Source organism: Pyrus communis, chromosome 8 (genome assembly GCF_041283825.1).
Source record: "Pyrus communis isolate YQ-2024b chromosome 8, ASM4128382v1, whole genome shotgun sequence".
Taxonomy (NCBI): Eukaryota; Viridiplantae; Streptophyta; class Magnoliopsida; order Rosales; family Rosaceae; genus Pyrus; species Pyrus communis.
In genome coordinates, this window is record NC_142572.1 from 21,324,483 (window position 1) to 21,347,934 (window position 23,452).

General features: G+C 38.3%; 3 protein-coding genes and 2 pseudogenes across 6 annotated transcripts; 3 read left to right on the forward strand and 2 right to left on the reverse strand.

Moving 5' to 3' along the window:
* Positions 1-93: 93 nt before the first annotated feature.
* Positions 94-1,709, reverse strand: LOC137718281 (putative galacturonosyltransferase-like 1 pseudogene; annotated as a pseudogene). The gene has a single exon (XR_015965598.1). The product of XR_015965598.1 is annotated as a putative galacturonosyltransferase-like 1 pseudogene (transcript).
* Positions 1,710-6,227: 4,518 nt separating this feature from the next.
* LOC137717820 (uncharacterized) lies at positions 6,228-7,986 on the reverse strand. 2 transcript variants are annotated; one of them, XM_068457306.2, is made up of 2 exons: positions 7,779-7,986; positions 6,228-7,218 (listed from the first exon to the last, which is right to left on the reverse strand). In XM_068457306.2, exon 2 carries the CDS (start codon positions 7,214-7,216, stop codon positions 6,512-6,514), a length of 705 nt encoding a protein of 234 aa, XP_068313407.2. In that variant the 5' UTR covers positions 7,217-7,218; positions 7,779-7,986; the 3' UTR covers positions 6,228-6,511. The 2 variants fall into 2 exon arrangements, with proteins under 2 accessions (XP_068313407.2, XP_068313408.2); XM_068457307.2 differs by having other exon boundaries at positions 6,228-7,228; positions 7,779-7,951.
* Positions 7,987-11,735: 3,749 nt separating this feature from the next.
* LOC137718814 (fatty acid elongase 3-like pseudogene) lies at positions 11,736-12,890 on the forward strand (annotated as a pseudogene).
* A 3,694-nt stretch (positions 12,891-16,584) lies between these two features.
* Positions 16,585-19,516, forward strand: LOC137718813 (putative 1-acyl-sn-glycerol-3-phosphate acyltransferase 4). Of its 2 annotated transcripts, none has more exons than XM_088698872.1 (4): positions 16,585-17,592; positions 17,730-18,332; positions 18,755-18,885; positions 19,009-19,516. In XM_088698872.1, the coding sequence occupies exons 2-4, from the start codon at positions 17,761-17,763 to the stop codon at positions 19,455-19,457; spliced, it is 1,152 nt and encodes a 383-aa protein (XP_088554998.1). In that variant the 5' UTR covers positions 16,585-17,592; positions 17,730-17,760; the 3' UTR covers positions 19,458-19,516. The 2 variants fall into 2 exon arrangements, with proteins under 2 accessions (XP_088554998.1, XP_088554997.1); XM_088698871.1 differs by having other exon boundaries at positions 17,079-17,148.
* A 2,460-nt stretch (positions 19,517-21,976) lies between these two features.
* Positions 21,977-23,189, forward strand: LOC137717450 (pathogenesis-related thaumatin-like protein 3.5). The gene is made up of 2 exons (XM_068456828.2): positions 21,977-22,087; positions 22,211-23,189. The coding sequence occupies exons 1-2, from the start codon at positions 22,027-22,029 to the stop codon at positions 22,906-22,908; spliced, it is 759 nt and encodes a 252-aa protein (XP_068312929.2). The 5' UTR covers positions 21,977-22,026; the 3' UTR covers positions 22,909-23,189.
* Positions 23,190-23,452: the final 263 nt, after the last annotated feature.

Genomic DNA, 23,452 nt, shown 5'->3' on the forward strand with positions numbered 1-23,452 from the left:
CAGTAGTACCTAGGTAGCTTTGATCCATGGTAAGAAGAGAGTGAGATTAATACAATTGATAATTAAGCGTAATTATCAAACGCAACTAATTAATTTAGTAAGAAAAGACATATCTGTATTATCATCAGTTCCAACTCATTGAAATCAAACTAACAAGATTTTAGATCTCAAACTCATTGAAATCAAGATTACCTTGATTTTTTTTTTTAACAAACAATATTAGGGAAATTCATAAACATTAATCCATTTTTTTTCCGGACTAATTTATTTTTCCCCCAGATATTTATCAGATATCATCAGCTTCAGCTACGTACTTTTTTTTTTTTTTTTTTCTGTTCCAGATATAATACCGGTAGTATAATCTACAAACAAATCCCAAAAGACTGATCATCACGAGAGCTCGCACGTTCCTCAAAACGACGACGCACAATTCACAGTCTCAGCTGCGACTCTGCGACTACCCCAAGACGCCACCTCTTTCCGCCTTAAGAATCCAACACAAAAGGCGTTTCCAAGAGATCGTAAGGAGCCCAGAGAGCATCGAGCGGGCAGGGCCGATTGGCCTCCAGCCGGGCCCACGGCTTCCCCTTTCCGCTCCAATGCAAAAGACTCACTGCGCCCGGATGTAGATCACGACAAAGCCCCCTGAAGTTATCGCCGCCGAGCCCGTGCTGGTTCCACTGGTGCTCCACTGGCGCGATTTTCCCTGCGAACACCAAAAGAAACGGAGGGAGGGATCCGAGCTCATAGATACGCATTCTCTTTTGGAGCTCCATCCACTCCTCGATCTTCGCCGTGTAGTCTCCGCCGCGCCACCGGTCGAGGTCGATGACCATGACACCGGTGTTGAAGTAGCAGGCGTGGCGGTCGGCGAAGGTGAGGGAGAGGGAGGGGTTCGACCAGAAGGCGGAGGTGAAGTAGGAGGTGAAGTTGGCGTTGCAGTACTCCGGGGCGGCGAGGACGGCGACGCCTCCTAGAGGAGTGGCAGAAAGCTTGGCGATGTCATCCACGAGGATGAGATCGGAGTCGAGGTAGACGACGCGGCGGACGCAGAAGGGGAGAAGGTCGGCGAGGTAGGATCGGGCGTAGTTGAGGGGGCAGTCGAGGGCGGAGCGGATGGAGGTGGAGATGAGGCCGGAGATGTGGGAGTCGTCGAAGCCGTAGATTCGGAATTTCAGGTAGGGAAATGAGGTGGAGATTGTTTGGCGGAGGAGGGAAGCGTTGGCGGCGGCGGAGGCGACGAAGTGGAAGACTGCGTTTTGGGGGCAGGATGAGTGTTGGAGGACGGAGAGGATCGCGGCCATGGAGCCGCGGATGTAGGCGGTGTCGAGAGTCATTGCCACGTGGACTGCTTGAGGAGAGCAAATCATGTGGCCGTCGTCTGATTCGTCGGGGTCCACGTCAACGTCGGGGAGCGTGGTGATGGAAGGGCAGTCTTGGGAGTTATAGAACTGAGGTGCTTCTCTAAACTGTTGGGTGGCGGTAATTGTTGCGGTGGCGGGGGAGAGGAAGAGAAGTAGGGCGAGGAGGAGGAGTGGAGGTGGCATGGGCATAATTTGAAAAGGGAGGGAGTGTGATGCAATGAGATCTGTAATATTTTTTAGATGATGGGGCGTAGATTTTAAGTTTAATATATGAGGAGGGGGATTTTAAAGGACACGCTTTTGTGGGGTCTTTTGTAAATTTAAAAAAAAACAAAACAAAAAAAAGAGATGGAATTTGGGAATTTGGGAATTTGGAAAATTGGAAATGGAATGAAGGGGTGGATGATGGGGTGAACTGTGTGCAGGGCATGGGAAAGGACTCAAAAGAGGGGGGGGGATTAAACTAAAAGGTTTCTTAGTGTGCCAAAAACACAATTTGGTACACCAAATGTTATAATATAAGTGTTCGGATATGTTAAAAAGAAATTTCAATCACTTGTATTATGACACTTATTATACCAGGTCATGTTCTCGGCATTGAAAATTTTCTCGATTAAAAGAATATATTTCAAAGGAAAGAGGGAGGAGGGAGTTGTTGAGTTCTCATTAATGAGTGAGATATGTGATAGGATGATACATCTCTATCTTTCAAGTTGAACCTCCTACATCCCATCTTCTTCATTTTGTTTATTTTTTACCCTATTGTAACTTGTAAATAAAAATTTCGACAAAAGTGTTGTACATCTTTCGAATTCAAATTGTCATGAAGTATAATTAATCTGCTCGTTTCAATGTTTATCATTATATTAATATCACACTTAATTCATTAAATATTAATTATATCGTCCAACTTAAGACATTTAACTATTAGACTCGAAAAAGTTTTCATCTAGTAGTCTTCTTCTTTTTTTTGAATAATCATCTAGTCTTTGAAACTTTTGTTCGATGCATTTGACAATTAAATTATTAATTATGTCTTATTAGGTAAGGAAATTCAAGTGTATATTTAAGTTTTTATATTTTGAAAAAATAATAACAATTTGTAATAAGAATGTGGCTACTAGTAATTCTTTGTCCATACCAAAGAATTAGAATTGGTTTAGGGATTTCGTAAGGCTGTCTTTTATATTATACGACTAAGACCGTACACCAAAATGAACTCGCTATATAAGACCTAGATAATGTATATTAGTAGTTTGTTGATGCTCCATTGAATCGAGAAATTTTTGTGAACAATCGGGATATATTTCTGTTTGTATATATATATATATATATATATATATATATATATTTTTTTTTTTTTTTTTTTGTGTCATGTAGGACATATTATTTGATGAAAGAAATACTAATACAGTGAATAAATATCTGATTATACGTTCGATTTGTCAATCCACTTGTTTCTTCTTAAGAATGAATTTTCTCATCATTTTACTTTGTTTTTCTTTCCCTTATTTTCTTGTTATTAATACCTCTCAAAATGTTGATGTATCGCAGTCTGACAGAACTATTTTTGAGCTACTGATACCTATCAGGGGCGAATCCACCCCCAAGCCTAGAAATTCTCCATAGAAGAGGTAGGTGTTGCCATTTGAAAATCTGAGATGCCCTTGAAAGCTATCCTCTAACTGCTCTACGAATTGTCTGTATGAGCATTGGGCAGGGTAGTTGCTAGTCTCATGCCTTTTTATGTGTTTCTATGGGCATATGTCGATAGGCTCACTCGACATACATTAACATATGTCGACACGCCTACTCAAAAGCTACAGATATCAATCAACAAACTCGATCAGAAGTTGTTGGCATCTGTCGACATGTGTGCAATATGACTTGACAAATGACCTTAGACCTACCAAGTGAAATACCAATTTGCATGCTACTTTGTCCAAAAAAAATTTACACACATAACATACTATTCTTACTACCCCTACATATAATATTTCCCAACTCCGCCACTGATACCTCTCAAATGAGAAGCAATTAAAAACCTAGAAGAAGAAAAAAACTTGAAGCTTCGAGACCAAGTTTTCTACTAACATACTCCAGAGGAGGGGAAAATATTATGTCACATTCATGTGCTAAAAGAGACATGGAAAGCTCGATTGTATTAAACTAAATAATTATGTGGTAAATGCAGATCCCTCACTTTTTAATCATAATTTAGTTGAACGTCGTTAATTAACGAATGGATTAGTGTGGATTATACGTGTCGTTAAGTACATTTTAACTCGTAAATTCCCCTCAACAAGCTAAAATAAATGATCATTTTTCCTTTCTTTTCTTCTTCTTATCACCTAATCATGCTATAATCCAACCTTTTTTTTTTGCACTTGTGAGCAATAATTAAAAGACGCGTTTAAAATCCGTGCTTAAAAAGCACATAATTAAAGCACTTCGTCAGGGACCAGTAACTGCATAAATGAACATCACCGTCACTAATGTATACAAAAGTCTACAGAAATGGAAAGCATCATCTTTTATATAGGTTTGTGTTGAAGTAGTTTTAAAATGACTCAATGCATTTTTTATGAAAATGTATTTGAAACCAATCCTTACTAAAAGTTTAAATGGATTCTGAAAAAGCACTTAAGTGCTTTACGAAAGAAGTACATATCTGATACTTCTTCCTAAAAAAAAAAACACTTAAAGTACTTTTGAAATCCAAAATCAACTCACCAAAAGCACTTTCAGTCATTTATGTCATACATGCATGCTTGTACAATTTGAAACAAATTAAGATTATCCATAAATACTGTCATCAAGAACTCCTATCCATATCTTAAATTTCATAAATTCATATCACAAATTTTCTTTTTTTATTTTATTTTTATTTTTAAATTATATTGAGCAGTTCCACTTCTAATGATAACTGAGGTTTTTTGTTGTTAAACTTCTACGGACCACGCTCATCGTGTTGTGTAAGTGTTAAAATGCAAGTTAAAGAACAACATCGATGTGATCACTAACACAAATTGTTTGTCAATCACTCTGACATTTTAACAAAACAATTTGTCGTTAACACTCCAAGATATATAATCATTCTACGTTCCTATTGTTTTACAATGAAAATAAAAATGAAATATTATAAGTACAACTGATTATTTCGGAATGCCAATAACAGGTAGTGATATTTGATATAAATGTGTACATTGAACAGTTTTCAGTGGTCACACACTGACAACCCAAAACATGTGCGGTAGGAAACTTAAATAAAAGTTCATCCATGAGCGCACATGCTTCTCTAGAGACTAGGAATTTGGGACTTGCATGCATTTAAATAATTATTGCATAAATATTAGGTTTAAATACGATATAAAGCATATTTAAATATACTAATAAATACAAAAAATAAAAATATGCATGGTTTTTCTATAATATTAAGTTTGAGATATGTACATTCCAATTGTTATTCAAATTTTTTGAAAATTTTCGGAATTGAAAATGTTCAAACTCAGAACGATTCATGTTGGATTGAAATTTCTAATTCAACGTGCGCCCCTAGGTAGACAGGTAGATATCTTACAAATGGAGTTGGATTTTCTCACATATTTCCCCTCCTTCTCAGTTTCCTCTTCTTCTTTCTCTCTACAAACAAGATAAAATAAGATGATAACGTGGCTTAATTTTGAACGTTCAAATAGGAGAAGGAGGAGAGGGGAGAGAATTCAAATACATTTATGATTGATTTGTATAAAATCATCATTAATTGTCAATCATATATATATAAGTGCATGCTCGAAAGTTGTCTCATCTCGTTATGGCATCTCTATGACCTATCTCGTTGAATAACACGCATCATTTTGACTTAATTTATCTTTTAACGTTTAAATTTTTATTAATGAGATTAAATTAAAGGACATGTACGTGTCACTAAATGAACCACATTATGTTCCGATGTATATTACATATCAACATTTATTGCCGTTAAATTCTTGGTATAAAATTTCAATGTATAAAAACAAAAACTCGAGCATAGTAATGAGACCCTAAATTATACCAAGTAGCCCACGAACATTAAAAGAAAGAGTACATAATATGTCGGTGCTGCCGTGTACATACAATCAAATCCTCCAAATATACATACAAATCGAGTTTCGAGCGCACCAGCATACGGCCACGTTCAAAGACTCAGAAGTCAAACTTGGAATTTTTTTTTGGCGAACGAAACATTAGTGGGTTAAATTATTAGTTGTTAAGGGAAAAGAAACACGGTGAAAATCAAACCCGTATCAAAGTGCAAAAATATAATTACTTCCTGCTACTGGGATAAAACACTATAAACTTGGAACTTAAAACCTTGTAGATAAATACATCCGGCATATAGAAGAATGTCCGTACAGACCAGACCAGGCCCATGTCCATTTTAGGAAGACAAAACCTCTCCCCAACTTGGTTTTCAGATTCTTACGGCGTTTGATCAAATCGCATTCTCCTCTTTCACTATAAACTACAAGATTGCAGACAAAAGCTAGAAAAAGGGACCAGTGGATGGATACATGTCTGCTAAATTCGTCGATCGAATCATTTGGAAGACAACGAAAATCGTCAAAAGCTCGACTGGACAACCAGTTGACGATTTTCGGTGCAAACAAACAATGCATCACTAGACAACAGTTGATGGATGCCTACCTGCTATGTATTTCGTATTCATGTGAGATTTCATACCGAACGTATAGAATACGCTAAGCATTCGATGGGAATCAGATCCATTACACCTCAAGGGAAATGCTCAGAACACAAAAACACTACGCAAGGATGGCATACATCGAATTATCCGGTAATGAACTAACACATTAGGAACTGGCATTCTGCCGAAAAATACAAAGTTCTGTCATTCATTGCATGTAAAGTTCACCAATTACTAATAATCCAGTACTTAAACAAGCAATAAGTTGTAGGGAGAGAATCTGGAAACAGAACCACCATGCTGTGACAACCAGGCAAAATCGACAACGTTACAGACAACAGTAGAATATGAACACTTAACCTGATGAGAACAAAAAAGATGAACTAGCAGATATACAATGCAAGAGGTTGATTACACCCTAATATCGAGTTAGCAACTTAGCGACTTGAGACTGGCATTCAACCTACTGCCAAGCGAGAGCAAGAATTACTGAAACTATAACAATCATACACAACATCTTCAATCTATAATCTTGCTGTCCCTGACCTGTTCCCCTGCGGAGGTGATGTCTATGTATATGACCGCCATGAAATGCATTTGAGAACCCATGAGGAAATCCAGCACTTTCACCGTAAATGGCGGGATCAGGAAACCCATTCAGCGGAAAATTGAACATAGAAGGGATAAAGCCACCAATAGCCGCAGAAAATGTGAAATTCCCAAACCTTGTGGTTGCAACTGGTGCAAACCCGCCCAAACCTCCCATCCCTCCCATGAACCCAAATCCACGGAGAGGAAAATGGTTCTGTTCTGGTGGAGGAGCTGTTTCGGGTCTTTGTCCTGCTGGACGGTTTGGGATGCTAATGCCAGGAATGGACTTTGATCTTGGGTCAGTTGACGTCTTTCCCCTACCGTATAAAGGAACCAAATTCTCCTCCTTTACAAGGGCTTTGCAAACAGGGCATTCCTGAGAGTGGGAGTGAATGTGGAGCCACTTGTAAAGGCAAGGCCAGCAGAAGAGATGGCCGCATAGGGTCACAATTGGGTCTTGGGCCAATTCAAAGCAAATATTGCATTCGAAATCACCAGCGTCACCGTTATTGTTGCTGCCGGAGAATGAAGGCCCTTGGGACGACCTGCTCATTGATTCCCCGAACCCACTTACCATCCCTGGACAACCCTAAACGAATTAGTTCATTCGTATCAAAACCAGCCACTAAAACATCAAAATTTCCTTAAACCACAGGTCTACAACACAAAAACATCACCATTTCAGGCAAGCCCCAATTGCACCGAATTAAACCCGGACTTCAAAAAAAAAAAAGAAAAAAAAAAAGAAGATACTCCATTGATAATTAGTAATTAAAATTCCAATCAAACAACAAGAAAGGGAAAATCTCTGAAAACCCAGAAATCTAAACCTCAATTTATCTTTAAAAAGTAGGAAAAATTCGCCATCATGACAAATTTCTATGAAATTTGAATCAATTCTCTTGCGATTCCTGATCATATGAAAGTTAATAGATTTAGTCACAACAATTCGAGTTTCAAACTAAACGATTCAAACACCCCCAAGATCTCGTAAATCACAATTTCATACGCCAAATTCACCGATTTCAACAAAAAAATTGAAATTTTATTCATCCATTCAAACAATCCGAACGAACAAAAAACAACAATAAATCCACAATATAATCTGATCGAATACCCGAGTAGGGATCGCTACTAACCTTCACATATAAGAAGTGAGGCGGATCGAAGGCCAGTCAATCCGAGCACCGGCGAGAGATCTCCGTTGACGGGAAGGAGGAAGAGTGCAGAGAATTTGTTGTTTGGTGGGAGGTGCAATTTTGACGCGGCTTGAGATCTCCGGACGGGAGATCGTTTTTCATGCCAACCTGGCGGCTTCTGGATAGCAGATTGTGCCTCCTCGAATTCTAGCCGTTGGATTAGATTATGGATTTCCGATTTTAAGTCAACTGTGTCAAAAATGAATAATCTTGAGAGGTGTTTGGGCCTAACTAGGCCCATGATATTTTGGGCTTGGGCTAATTCGTCAATGGTTTTGGGTTTTTTTACCATAATTTTGTACCGGTTTTTATCGCCTCTGCCGGCCGTCATTGCCGCTTTCCTTCTAGAACCGACGCAAATTGACAAATTGGTTTTGTTAAGATAGTCTACTGAGCCGTAAAAACCTATAAAGACATTTTAACCTTCTTGGCTCATCATCCTGTGATTAATTAGGACAAAAAATTGAACCCAAAACGTGTTAAGTTAAATATAAACCTAAAATTCGTCATCATTAAATGGGCATCCGTGATGGTTACTCTCAGTTTTAAGGTAAGCTTCATTGATTAGAACATCTGGTGGACAACAAGATATCCAACTACCAAGATGTCTTGTCGTTAGTGTACGATGCGAAATGTGATTAGAAAAATGGCCACTTGGACATTTGTTGTCGCGTTTGTATTAATATGTCTAACTAATTTCGCTGCCCACATAAATTTGACTTATATTCTGCAAAATATCTTCCTCTAACATGCATTTTGTATCACTTATTTTTGTGTTCAAGAGTGAATTGTAAAACACACCAAAATAAACACATTAACATAAATAAATGTGATCTTTATAATATTTAATTAAGAATCCTATGAAAACAGATGAACAAAATCATCACGGGATGGTCTAGTGGTTGGAAAATGTATGCATTCCACACGACAAGTCATGAGTTTGATTCTTGTCGCTGGTGAATCGTTCAATGGTGGCCAAGAGAAAGGTGAAATGTCTCTGTGAGACATAAATAAGAATTTGAGAGATTCACATATCAATATTTTAGTAAGCTGACTTAAAAGAGAAACTTTTTGTTTTTGTTCAAAAAACATTGTCTTTTATTGAGTAATATTCGATGTCACATCCCGGCCCGGGACGGATTACTTCCCGGGTCCGCTTCACCACCGTAGCACGATATTGTCCGTTTTGGGCTTACCATTCCCTCACGGTTTTGTTTTTGAGAACTCACGAGCAACTTCCCAGTGGGTCACCCATCATGGGATTGCTCAAGCCCCCTCTTGCTTAACTTCGGAGTTCATACAGAACCCGAAGCTAGTGAGCTCCCAAAAGGCCTCGTACTAGGTAAAGATGAGAATATACATTTAAGGATCACTCACCTGGACGATGTGGGATATTACATTCGAACTTAGATGTAAAGAGAACAAAAAATTGTTACGTTCAAGTATGTTGTTAAACCATTTTTTAACACGAAAAAATGCATTCGAGAATAGTTCAAACAACAATTATTTAAGGGTAAAGAAAGTCAAACTTCTCATGTGAATCATGTTTGTATTGCATGCATATCATAGTGCTCTTATTGTCAATTCATGATTTTCCTTATCTCCCTCTAGAACGCCAAGTATATTGGGCAATCAAAATGCGAAAACTAAAAATCCTTCTAGACCAAGACATCGACATCCAACTTAATTAATTAATTATTAATATATATATATATATATATATATATATATGGAGCTGTTATTGACACTTTAAAAAAAAAAACTATATATATATATATATATATATATATATCTATCTATCTGCTAATTATCTTCTTTATTTGCCTTTACCTTTTAACTTTTTTCACTTATTACTTAACACGTGTATTCTATTAACAAATTAAATTAAAAATGTTATTCTTATCATCCAATTGTACCATTAGATGTCATCTTAGGTAGACAACCACACCATTTAAAATGATATGAATTTTCATTCAATTAAAAGAAACAAAAAATAAAAAAATAAAAAATAAAAAATAAAAAGGAAAAAAATAAAAAAAGGAAAAACCCTAAAACCTAGCAAACGTTAAACTTCACCTTTCTTCTTCTGTCGTTCTCTTATCCTTCTTCCTCCATTGTCGTTTTTCTGCAAGTGCAAGCAAATTGGAGGTGAGAATAATTTGGTTTTCAAAGAAAAACAAACTAAACCAATTGAGGATGCTTAAATTCAGTCTACAACAATACTGGACTTCCAACTAACATTCAATAGTCGGCTAGTTTAAAAATAACAGTAGCAATAGTTACTTGCAATGGTGGAGCTTAAGAAGCTTATTAAAAATATGGACTCAACAAAATTACAATACTCAAAACGATTATGGATCAAACAAACAAAACAGAAGTTTGCAACAATGAAGAATGAAAGAAACGACATATAGAGCCACAAAAAAAGAAATAAAATTCCATGACAAAAAAAAAGAAAAGAAAAAAAAAGATCAGTGTTTACCAATAATCAAAACAGGGAGAGCAGTGTGAACGGTGTTCTCATAACGCATAGGGAAGATGGTGACTGAGAAAAGGTAGGCGAAGGAAGGAGAAGGAGAGGACGGTAGAACCCCACCGGAATGAAAACGGAGGAAATGGAATTGCACACATTCCAAGCCATTCCAATATTTACTAACACTATGGGAATGATATATAAGTGAACCCCATCCGAAGTCAGTAGTCGGATTCCTGATTTAGCAGGAATTCAATTACTGAGATAGAGGAGGTAATTGGACTCTGAGATAAATGAGCTATTAGGAATCAAACCATTCTATCCAAATTACCCTTGAACATTTTTCGAAAGGATAATGTTAGGGATACCAAATTTTTTAAACCAAATGATGTGGTTGTTGATGATTGTATTATTACTTAAGCGTTGATTAACATTCTTGTTTCATATTGGTGATCTATCATTTGGTTTGCAATTTTGGTTTAAAATGTTGGTCTCCCTAGCATTACCCTTTTTCGAAACCCCAGTAACACCCTTCCACCTTCCGCCAAATCTCACCTTGCCATCAACGGCACCAGTAATGCACCCCAAAATCCCATTTTCACAATCCCCTACAGCATCACCTCTACTCTTCTGCATCCCCATCAGATAGATCAAAATCCAGACTTGCACATCTAGGAACAACACCCAAACAACCCAAATCACCCACACACCCATCCATGCCACCCCAAACGACTTCCTCTTCTAGATTTTCGACGCGGAATCTGATGCCTACACTCCAATCCTACGTAGTGGACGAGGATCGAGACCACCTTCGACGACGAGTCTGCTCAGCATTGGACCAGAATTTGTCGAGCATGGGGCAGTGGCTATGGGGATAATTAAGGGGGTGGGAAACAAAAAAGTGAGTATGAGAGGGGAGGCGTGGGAATAGTGGCTATGGAAATAACATAAAACTTTCTTATAGATAAACTTTATTATAACAAGGTTAGTTTAGTAATCAAACTAGTTTTAACTCCGATTTAATTGAATTAATAAACAACTTACATGGAACCGATATTATTTTCCCTCCAGTCCAGATAATTTAGTAACCAAGTTTAACAAAAATCTAATTATGTTTCATGCTCAATCTAATTCTTTCTGAATTCATTTCTCATCAATCTGATTACGAATTAGTAAACAAGCCATTATTGTTTTAAGGTTAGAAGAAATGTAGAGTTAATTTCACGTTTGCTAAGTTTTATTGTTTTAGGGTTTTTTTTTTAATTTAATTTTATTTATTTATACGTGTCATGAGTGAAAAACGTAATTAGGATAAGTCAAATAGGACAAAAGTGATAACGTAACTATTTTTTATAAATAAATTGTTGACTGCTGGAATATTGGTCAATCCACGACAAAATTATAACCAATAAAACCGACTTTCACAAGGAAAGAAACTTCCGCAGTCTCATAATTCTATAGGTCCCTTTATATTCCCGCCGATCTCCCCCAATCTTCTATTATTTTTCACCGCACCAATCTCCTTTTTCGCTGAAGCATTTCGTCGAACATATGAGAAGCAACTAATGTCGCAAACCATCAAGTACCTGCTATCGGAGCACCCAAACATCGTAAACTTCCGGTGGAACACCACCCACTTATGGGGTTCCACTTGGTACTTCCTCTTCACCGCCATCCCCGCCTACATCGCCGCCGCCAGCGCCCTCCACCTCATACTCACCCTCTTCCGCCGCCATGATCGCCCTGTCTCGCTCGGCCCAATCCCGGCAGTCCACAGCCTTGTCATGGCACTCATCTACGCCGTCATCTTCACCGGCATCCTCGTCTCCTCCGTTGCCGAGATTCGCGATACCCGCTGGTTGTGGCGGCGCACCAAGACCACCCCCTTCCAGTGGCTCCTCTGCTTCCCGCCCGGCACCCGCCCTTCCGGCCGCGTCTTCTTCTGGTCCTACGTCTTCTACCTCTCCCGGTTCCTCCACCTCCTCCGCACATTCTTCACCATCCTCCTCCACCGCCGCCTCACCTTCTTCCACCTCTTCAACCAGTCTATCCTCATCTTCATGTCGTTCCTCTGGCTCCAATACTCGCAATCGTTCCAGGTCCTCGCCATACTCTCCACCGCTCTGCTCTACTCCATCGTCTACGCCTACCGGTTCTGGACCGGAATCGGGCTCCCCGGGGCGTGCTTCCCGTTCGTGGTGAACTGCCAGGTGGTGCTGCTAGTCTGCAACTTGGTCTGCCACGTCGGCGTGCTTTCCCTGCACATTTTGAAAGGGGGCGGGTGCAACGGGATCGGAGCTTGGCTCTGCAACTCCGTCCTCAACGGCGCGATTCTGTTGCTGTTCTTGAAATTCTACGTGAAAAAGTATTTGAAGAATTCAACGGCGGTTGATGAGGTTGTGAATCCGGCCACGCATTTGGGATCTGGGTCGGAGTCAAAGCGTGAGCTGCTCGTTAAAGAAAACTAGAAAAGTATTGTCAATGGTAATCTTAGTTGCATAAAAATTTCGATAGAGTTATCTGATTATGGTAATCCTCGCAACCTTTTGGACGAGCAAAATGCATTACGAGTGGCGTGATTCGGCTTTCCCAACAAAGTATAAGGTTTCCTTTTTTTGTAATTTTGTTTTGTTTTAGTAGGTTATAGTCGTTCATCTCGAAGCGAGAGCCTTGTTGACGTAAAGGTTCATCTTTAATAGTAGATGTAAATAAGCAATATTGTGAATATGATATATTTTTCCTTAATAAATTCAAATGTGAATTTTTATTTGGAGAGAACAAACCCTTTTGCTGGATTTTGTAAATGAGAAAATAGTAGAAATGATCTCTCAACTTTAACTCAATTGAAAGAATGATCCCTCAACTAAAAACTATGACAGTTGGTCTTTTAACTCATCAAAATATGCAGTTATGGTCATTTCGTTAACTCCATCAGAATTCCGTCAAAATGACCCATGTTGAAAAAGCCATTGCTACAATTGTGTTAAAGAATAAAGTTGAGGGACTATTACTATAATTTTCTCATGTGGTTTCCCATATTGCCCCTTGATTTAGTCTCTTGTGCATGACATATGACCCATTTTGACGGAAGTTCTAACAAAATTGACAAAAGTGACCATAGCTGCACGTTCTGATGAGCTAATAGACCAATGACTACAAATTTTTAGTTGAAAAACCATTACTCCAATTAAGCTAAAGTTAACGAAAAATCTATATACAAGTATAAAATCGACATATGATTGATGAAGAGGGTTGTAGAGTCTCAAAAGATTGTGTAAGTACTTAAAATTGACCCTATTATTTTGGGGTTTAATGTACTTTTCTTCTTTTCTCTACGCAAATTAATTGAACCATAAGAGGTTTTAGACTTATTTTTACCTACATCTCTTGGAACTCGATTTTAATTTTACTTTACTCTCAGTATCTCAAAAGTTGCCACTTTACTACCTGAAACTCAAAATTCGCTTTACTTTGCCTCCTAGAACATGATTTTGATCGCAGTTTCCCTCCTAAAAGTCATATTTATAAAACTCAAAATTCGTTCCACATTACCTTAGATCTGTTAATTTCGTGAGCCAAGCTAATCAATTTCTTTTTTATTGTTTTTCATCTCTTCCATTTCTTTTAAACTTAATATTTTCTAATTGTTGAATATTCAAGCATAACGGAGATTTATAATCAAATTTATTGCATATGTGGCATAGTCTTATTGGGTTTTGTGTTCCATATATGTTTTAGGAGACAATCTATAAATTTCAGAGAAAAATGAGAGTTCACAAGTCAAAATGAAGTGAATTTTGAGTTTCAATGAGTAAAATGGTGACTTTTAAGTTAGAAAAAATAAAATGAAATTAAAATACAATTTTAAGGAACGTAACTAAAAATAAGTTGAGATTTTATGTGCTTAGTGTTGTTCTGGTTGGTGAAGGTTCCACTTGAAACGGTCAACCAAATGCAGCATGAACAGAATACTTTGATCATTATGGAAGACCAATTATCATTTTCAAAGTTTCAGATTGACCAATTGCTCTCAGTGATTGGATTTCTGGAATTTCATCTTCTTCTTGTCTGACTATTGTATAATTGCTTAGCAATTTCTTTTTGTCATTGCATGCGTAAACATGATTTTCATTGGTTGACAAAAAATTAATGGGTATACTAATAGGACATTAGGATGTGACATCCTTCTATTAGAAAATGATGCAATCGCTAGAGAAGACCCATTTTTTTCGTAGGGTGATAACGAAGGCCAATTATATATATTTGCGAAAGGATATGCGTGCTATTTGAATACAAAATTTTCTATAGTAAACTCTGGCAAATGGTGGTTTACTGAAGTGGTAAAAGGTAATGACGCACATGCATATACATTCTGGTAGGGTTAAAAAAAACAAAAAAATAAAAATAAAAATTAACATGCTACCTCTATAGTCGTCGGCCTCTGGCTAAGCCATGGGACAAGTGGCAACTCCTCCCTTTCTCCTCATAGCCTTTGATCCCTATGATTCTCCTCCCTCTCCCCTACCCTTGCCTTCTCTTCATTCCCTTCACGTCCGCACCCTCTGACCTTGCGCCGCCCACCCTTTCTTGGTCTGCACATAACTCTTCTCCCCCTCCTGTGTTTCTCTCCCACCATTTTGTGCACAGCTTTTCCATGGATTTCAGTCTTATACCTAGATTTGGGTCATGCCCTCTCAAGGTTTCTTCTTTTAGTTGGCTCTCGATTTCATGGTCTAGGGTTGGATTTGTGGCTGCAGGTGGGTTGGAACCACTGCTGTCAGCTAGTTTTCCATGCTAGTGACACTCTCCAAGACTGAATTTGTCGTTGCGAGGACTAGTGTGCTCAGGTCCTTTGGTTCCGCTACATTGTGAATTAAATTTAGGTACTCAATTGCTTGCAAGTTGCCATTGCATTTAGCAGTTCTGAGCCTTATGCAACCAAATTTAGGGGTGCTTGACATGTGGAAGCCGAAATCTCACTAGAGCAGTGAAGTTTCAGCTGACCTTAGCATGAGGGTCCTTGTCCTCCACTGAGATGAGCTGGCCTGTGGTTTCATTCTAGGAGTAGTGTAGTTGTTTTTGCCTTGCCTTGCGAATGTTTTGGTCGCGCTATTGCGATGGCTAGATTGGTCTACACGTTTGAGCAGTGAGTTATGTAGTCTCGTCTATCAACAATGATTTGATGTGGTCTTGCTCTATTACAATGACTTTATGTGGCATCGCTTTTCAACGATGACCGATGTGGTTACCAATGTAACTGTGTTGTGTCTATTGTTTATTATGTCAAATCAGTATTAGTGGTGACTATACATTTGTGCTTGTGTTACCCTTACATGGGTTTACTTTTATTTATTTAATTGTTTAATACTTACATGTATTTCAAAATCACATGATTTTGATTTGATGTTCGAAAATTAAAAGCATAATCATGAGAGACGCTTAAGGTTAGTAAATTTGATGTCAATTTCGGCTTAAAGGCCCAACACAACACAACACAACTAGATATATAGTAGAGCCCAAATCCAGAAACATTAAGCCTAAATGAAATGAAAACCCAATTTATAGATAGGCTTAGAGTCAAATTCCCCTGTTATATAGCAACCATTTTCTAACTTGATTGTTGCATTTGGTTTTTCGATAAAGACATATTACTTGTTGCATTAAACTGGATTTAATACGCCAAAAGTTTTCCGGCCGAGGAGTTTTGGACAAATGACTTCTCATTTTTTCTCTTTTTGGATCTCCGTCATCCAAATCCAAGTCAATCATCCCTTAATCAGCTCCTCGACATACCTTGGTTACCTCTATCAACCTTCATCAACATCCGTCATGGCTTGATCTTTAACAGCTGGCTTTTCTTCTTGATTTTCACTATTGCATTTCCTTTCCCAGCAAGCTGTATTTGGATGAATCCAATGTTTAGCAACACATGACTTTGTCACAAAGAGTTTCATCTTTTACGTTTTCACCACGACACGTATTATCGAGCCACAAAGAACAAGTAAGTGTGTTCATATTTACCCTAAAGTTCTGGTCATCCACATATTTAATTTATACGCATTTGAGTCTCCACGACTTTGAGCTGTCTCTTTCTAACCGTGAGATTTTTTGTGATTAATGACTTTTTTGGTTGGATTAGATCTCAATTTGTAGCTAGTTAATCTTTCGTTTGTTTGTACGTTGTCAAATCTTCGTTTTGGTTTTCATAACTACAAAATGTTTTGTTTTAATCTGGTCAAGTCAGTTAATCATGACTATATACGTGCCTTTCAGTTAAGTTTCAAGTACTCTCACAGTAAATGAGCGTAAATGAAGATTTGGATGCATTCGTTGAGGAACAGCCATCAGTCTGCTGCTCAACTTGCGTCGGACTCCATCACCAAACAGCACTCATGATTCTCGTAGTAGTGAAAATTAAGATTGCTTTTTCTTCTTTTTTTTCCCTTAATATTATTCCTTATTTTTTGAGATTTATCAAGGAGGAAGCTAGTAGATTTGTTTTTTTTTTTTTCCATCAAATTATCGAATTTATCGTCCCATGTATTGTAATTTACACCAATCAAATTTACCCAACAAATCTAACAGCTTTAAATTATCTTTTTGACCCGTTCTCTACTTTCTAAAAAAAATAAATACTTCCATATTCGCACTTAATTTCATCATTTATATTATTTTTGGCCTTTGTATTTATGGGGTATTTATATATAAATGGCCTTCTATTTTTGGCCATTTTTACAAAACGCGCTTATCTTTTTCTAGATTAATTTCTTCAACACCACAAACGTACTCTTCGTTCTCGGAGCAAAAAACTTCTTTCTAACTCAACTTTGGCATGAGGTATCTCAGTTTTTTTTTTTCTGAATAATAAACTTATTTACACAAACACATTGTTTTCCCCATTATTTTGTGTGTAATTGAGATGGAATTTCTACCTTTATTTGTTCGTGATTACATTTCAATTGCCAAAAAAAAGGGATTTGGCAAAGTAATTGAAAAGTTTGATAATTTGTTATATCTAAACGATTTTGGATACTGTTTGATTGAAAATTGAAATCTCAACATTGGCATGAGGTATCAATTTTGTTCTCGGAGCAAATGGCATTCATGTGTGAAAGCATTGCTGTGAAAATTGAATCATCGCATCGTACCCCGAGGAAGTCATCATAGAGATAAATTAGGGTTTGGAGGTCTTCTTTCCCTTCTTTTTGTTCGGAACTGTTATTCACACGCCAAGAAAGTCACCATGCATCCGTCGTAACGCAAAAACTCTTCTGGTCGAGTGTATGATAACTCTTTTGCCGCCAATAACAACTCCTTTCTTTTTTTCATGATTCAGTGTTATTTTCTTTGTTACATTTATATTTGATTTAGGGACATTTTAAGCATAGATTTTAAAACCCCATTTATTAATATTGCAGCTGCATTGAGGGAGGTTTTTCCTGGAACGAGATGGATGTTTGCAGTCCCTTGAAACCAGATAGTAAACTAAAGCACAGGCCTTTGTCTTCTCTTAGGGTTGTGAGGGGTATCTTATGTTTAGTAGTATTTCTCTCAACTGCGTTCACATTTCTTGTGTGTTTTGCTCCCATAACTGCTCTATTATTGCGCCCTTTGAGTATACATATAAGCAGAACAGCAACCTCCTTATTCTTTGGCATTTGGCTGGCCTTGTGGCCTTTCCTGTTTGAGAAGATCAATGGCACGAAAGTGGTTTTTTCTGGAGACACCGTGCCCCCTAAAGAACGGACTCTCCTCATTGCCAACCATAAAACCGAGGTTGATTGGATGTACTTGTGGGATCTTGCATTGCGAAAAGGGTCTCTTGGACACATCAGGTATGTGCTCAAGAGCAGCCTGATGAAGCTGCCGGTATTCGGGTGGGGATTTCACATTTTAGAGTTCATTCCTTTGAAAAGGAAGTGGGAAGCTGATGAACCGGTTATGCGGAAAATGCTTTCGTCATTTGCTGATCCTGCAGACCCTCTCTGGCTTGCCATTTTTCCTGAAGGAACTGATTATAAGTACTACCCTTTACCCCTCTATTTTTTTTAAAATCCATTTGCATGTATATTTTCAGATTATTATGTTGAAGTTATTATATACAAGACTGTTGACCTCCATCTACATGTGTTTCCATATTTGATCAAGGATAGAAGATTCAAAGTAATCTCAATTACATTATAGAATTAGTTCGATAAGAAACAGACGTCTTGCACATAGAATTTATGGTTACAATATTGCCTTAATTTGATGCACTTCTATACAATACATAAGTCTTGGGCCCCATTTCTCACATTTTTTAATATAATGGTTACTCCCACATTGGCATATCTCATATTTTCAACTTGCAATTTAATTTCTATATTGCATGCTAGGGTTTGTGTTTATTCAGTAATATATGAATATACGAAGATATATAGTTCTTCTTTTTGTCTCTATGCAGTGAGGAAAAATGCAAAAAGAGTCAGATATTTGCTGCTGAAAATGGACTTCCTGTACTGTCACATGTGCTACTTCCAAGAACTAAAGGCTTTTGTGCTTGCTTGGAAGCTCTAAGAAGTTCTTTGGATGCAGGTTATTTACACAAAACTCCACTCTGTGATTTTCCCCACAATTTCTTATGGAAACATTTTGAAGATTGTGTGTGCGCATGTTATACTTATATGTTCTCTGATGATCATCTAAATTGTGCTGCAGTTTATGACTTGACTATCACGTACAAGAATCAATGCCCTTCGTTTCTAGACAATGCGTTTGGCGTGGATCCATCAGAAGTTCACATACATGTTCGTCGAATCCCTATTGAAGAGATCCCTGCTTCTAACGCCGATGCGGCCTCTTGGTTAACAGAAGCATTCCTGCTCAAGGACAACTTACTTTCCAATTTCAGCGATCAAGGGCATTTCCCTAATGAAGGAGGAGAAGAAGAACTTTCTACATTCAAGTGCTTGGTAAATTTCATGTCGGTAATTGTTTTGACTATCATGCTGATTTACCTAGCCATTTTTTCATCCGTCTGGTTTAAAATATACATCGGTTTATCATGTGGGTACCTTGCCACAGCTACTTATTTTAATTTTCAACCGATGCCAATTTTAGACTTTGTTCAAGCAACATGTGTTTGCAATAGACCAAGAATTGAATAGCAATTAAAGGAGAAATAAAATGTCCAAATACCAATTTTTAAAGGTTTTTGGAATGTTTATATATATTGTTGCACTTGCACCTGCGTGTGTTTGGGTTGGGTTAGGGGAACATCCGAGGGATTGCCTTTGCGGACCTACAACTAGGATGTCATTGCAGCGGTTTATTCCCAATTTCGCATCCCAGCCAAACTAACCAGTCATTGTCTTGAGACAAGCAATAGATGCAAACTTCATTTTTCTATTCATTGCAGCATTTAATTTAAAGAGATCTGCAAATTTGCCTGGTAGCATGACAGTTTTCCATGTGCTATGGCGTGGAGATTCTTCAGTCCATGAAACCACATATATACACTGTCAATGTTTTTACAGATTTGCAGTGATTTTATAACATGTTGAGCCTTGGATCTTATCTTCCTGTAATTAGGTTCAAAAGTGGTATATCTGTTGAAAATTAATCTTATAATTTTCATTTTCTATCTTGAATCAACTTGAAAACTTGCTTAGTACATTGTAAATAGAAAGAACAACGTCACGTTTGAAAGTGCTTTTCTTAGAACAAGTAGAAGTGCTTGTGAGATGAGCACTTCTGACACTATTTGATGGAAAAAGTTAAAAAAAATTTTATAGATTCTAAACGTAACCTGGATCTTTTTAAAATTTGTGATGTGCTAAGGAAAGGATTTATGAACATAAGTGTTTTGTGAAGAAGTATTTTCATCAGATCAAAAAAGAAAGTTTGGGGATTATTCTCAACTTTATGCTTAAAACAAATGAGAGAATTTTTCATCGCGGCCATTTGTTTTAACTTACACACTTGACATCTTGTTCATTTAGAGTACTGATTGACATTTTGACGTCCTGGTAGTTGTAGACAGATTAATTGAGTGAAGCAAAGGGTATGAACTTTGTCAACCCTTGTATGTGAGCAGGTTTCTTTGTCTTGCCCAACTTTCTGGTGGATTTCGACTTTTAGACTACAAATAAGCCTCACAATACGTATCATGCCAATAAATAGGAAACAATCAAACCCAGACAGTGCCAACGATTAAACGAAAACGCGTTTTGCATGGCTCTGCTGGCATGCATTTGCGGTCTGCTTGGTTATAGCTTTTCTTAAAGGACGCCCCGGCCCTTTTTTTATCTTCATAGCCAAACATGGTTTTCCAATCTTCTTGTTGCTTATAACTTAGCGATGTATGAAGCTTGTTTAACTGGCCAACCGTTTTAGTCCTTCCTGCCTTTTTTTTTTTTTTTTTTTTTACGCAGAAGAGAATTAGGTCAGTTGATTAGAGCAATAAATTTGTGTCATACATTCATGTTTGAATCACACTCCTCGTATGTTAGAATAGTTTAAATATAAATCATCTTGTCAAAGAATAATGACATTTGTCATTTTTCTGAACAGAAAACGATTGAAGGCCCAAACCATTCATTTTTTGCTATATATTTGGGAGGGTAAAATGTATAACATGAAGAAAGTTGAGACTCTACCATAAAATTAATTAACAATATGTAGAGTAGTCCAACATAGTTATAAGCCCTTACAAGGTTTCTCCTTTCACAATGTGAGACTCATTAAACTTCACCTCCTCACACGACCCCTCACGCGTAACAAATTTTCAAGTCAAACACTTGGACAATAAAAATTAGGTGGCGTAGAACACATGTGGCTGTTCGACTTCACACGTTAGCCACATGCTCTGATAACATAAAGAAAATTGAGGTTCCACCATAAAATTAACTGGCAATATGGAGAGTAGTCCAACTTACTTATAAGCCTTTACAAAGTTTCTCTTTTCACGATGTGGGACTCATTAAACTTCACATCGTGAAAATGGATGACACGATGACACATCAGATTTTACATCGTGAATAATGAATATGAAGAGTAGTCTATACATCGAAACATACTAGAAATCTTGCAATTTTTTCTGTAACACTAAAATAGATGACACAATGACACATCAGATTTTATCATTGAAAAACAAAGCAAAGTTAAAGGTTAAACATAAGATAAGGTAAAGCTGCACACTCAACTGCCAAACAATCTACCCTGGCGATCAACCAAATCCAACAAACTACTTTCCTAAAATAGAAAAAGTGGTGACAGAGAAAGATTGCCGGCCTTTACTTTGATGACGTGGCAAGCCAAACCATTGATTTATCGGATCCTTTTTCTGGAGATTCGGGAATTCCGTGATCATGATCTTAACCGTTTATCGTATAGCGTGCGATCAAAAATCATTTAAAATTTAAAATTAAATATAAATATAAATAGTATTTAACAAAAACTGATCGCACGATATACGATGAACCGTCGAGATTAAGGCATTTCCAAGATCCCAGAAAAAGGATCCGACGGGGATCCTTTTCCGTTCATTACCTAGTAAAAGGTAGTGCTTCCGGCGCATAGGAACAGGCCCCCACTATCTTATACCACGTCACGGAAAGAGAGGAAGAATTTAAAATACCAAATTAACCCTGGGCGCAAATATAAATACCAATCACCAAGCCGAAGCTTGGAACCGCCAAATCGGATTAAATCGTACTTCCACAACTGTCCTCGACTATGTCTTCGTTTTCGGTTATGGCGATTAAGCTCTATCTTCTTCTTTCTCTCTTCTCGTTAGGTACGTACCTAAATCCCTCTTTAAACTAATTAAACATGATTAACTACACTAATTAATACAGTAATTAACGTAATCTAAACTCGTTTCTGTTTCTGGGTAATATTCCTCTGCTTCTTGATGCAGCTGCAGGCAATGTAGTCCGCGCGACCCAATTCACGCTCCAAAACCGTTGCAGTTACACGGTCTGGCCGGGAACTCTCTCCGGAAACGGCGCTGCAATTCTCGGAGAGGGCGGTTTCGCATTGGCCCCGGGTACATCGGTCCAGTTCACCGCCCCTCCCGGCTGGTCCGGCCGGTTCTGGGCACGAACTGGCTGCACCTTCGACGACTTGGGAAACGGAAAATGCGTCACTGGCGACTGCGGGTCGCTAAAATGTGCCGGCGGTGGCGCGCCTCCCGTGACGTTGGCGGAGTTCACGATCGGGTCCAACCCGGGGGACAAGGACTTTTATGACATCAGCCTGGTGGACGGTTACAATGTGGGCATGGGGTTGTGGGCCACCGGCGGAACCGGTGACTGCCAGTACGCGGGATGCGTGGCGGACTTGAACGGCCGCTGCCCGGCGGAGCTGCGGGTGATGGATGCGGGTTCGGGGGCGGTGGTGGCTTGCAGGAGCGCGTGCGCGGCGTTTAACACGCCAGAGTTTTGCTGCACCGGGGAGCACGCGACGCCGCAGACTTGCTCGCCGACGCAGTACTCGGAGATGTTCAAGACGGCGTGCCCCACAGCGTACAGCTACGCCTATGACGACGCTTCGAGCACTTGTACCTGTTCCGGGTCGGACTACTTGATCACATTTTGCCCAAGCGGGTCATCATAAACTAATGATCAATTAATTATTAAGTATATTGGTATAAATTAAATTTTAGATAAGGGAGTGAAGGACCCTTATGCTTATGGGGTTTAGAATATTAATTGATTAGTGTTGCGTAGCAAATTGATTATGGTTTAATCAAATTATAGAGTACTTTTATATTATGTTATTTATTCGAAGATTAAGTCTGACATGTAGTAATGCTCGCCTAATCCTCGATTTCACGAACGAGGGGTGATTAGTTTAATCCCGTCTTCATTAATATGATATGGTTTTATTCTAGAAAAGTCTAATCTGTACGTTTGCTTTGCCGGTTCTTCTTGGTGTGATTAGTTTAAAATGTTTTGATTAGATGGGCGGTAAATTAGGTTAATATGAGATTAACTGGCTCTGAATCTTACAGCTCAAATCTCAAAAAACAGAGGAAGAAGAGATATAGATACATACATGAATATATTGAAGTAAGCTTCTTTGCGTGTGTTGGTTCCTAGCGCGGTGAATGCATGGGAGTGCAATACTACTTAATTTGGAAGACTCTTGGCGCCTCCAA

What these genes read in the sequence shown, in the direction of transcription:
- LOC137718813 (XM_088698871.1), top strand. An exon ending in CCTGAAGGAACTGATTATAA is followed by an intron (nt 18,333 to 18,754) that starts GTACTACCCTTT and finishes GTCTCTATGCAG; the next exon opens with TGAGGAAAAATGCAAAAAGA. An exon ending in AAGAAGTTCTTTGGATGCAG is followed by an intron (nt 18,886 to 19,008) that starts GTTATTTACACA and finishes ATTGTGCTGCAG; the next exon opens with TTTATGACTTGACTATCACG.
- LOC137717450 (XM_068456828.2), top strand. Translation starts at nt 22,027, where the DNA reads ATGTCTTCGTTTTCGGTTATGGCGATTAAGCTCTATCTTCTTCTTTCT. An exon ending in TCTTTCTCTCTTCTCGTTAG is followed by an intron (nt 22,088 to 22,210) that starts GTACGTACCTAA and finishes TTCTTGATGCAG; the next exon opens with CTGCAGGCAATGTAGTCCGC.
- LOC137717820 (XM_068457306.2), bottom strand. Translation starts at nt 7,216, where the DNA reads ATGGTAAGTGGGTTCGGGGAATCAATGAGCAGGTCGTCCCAAGGGCCT.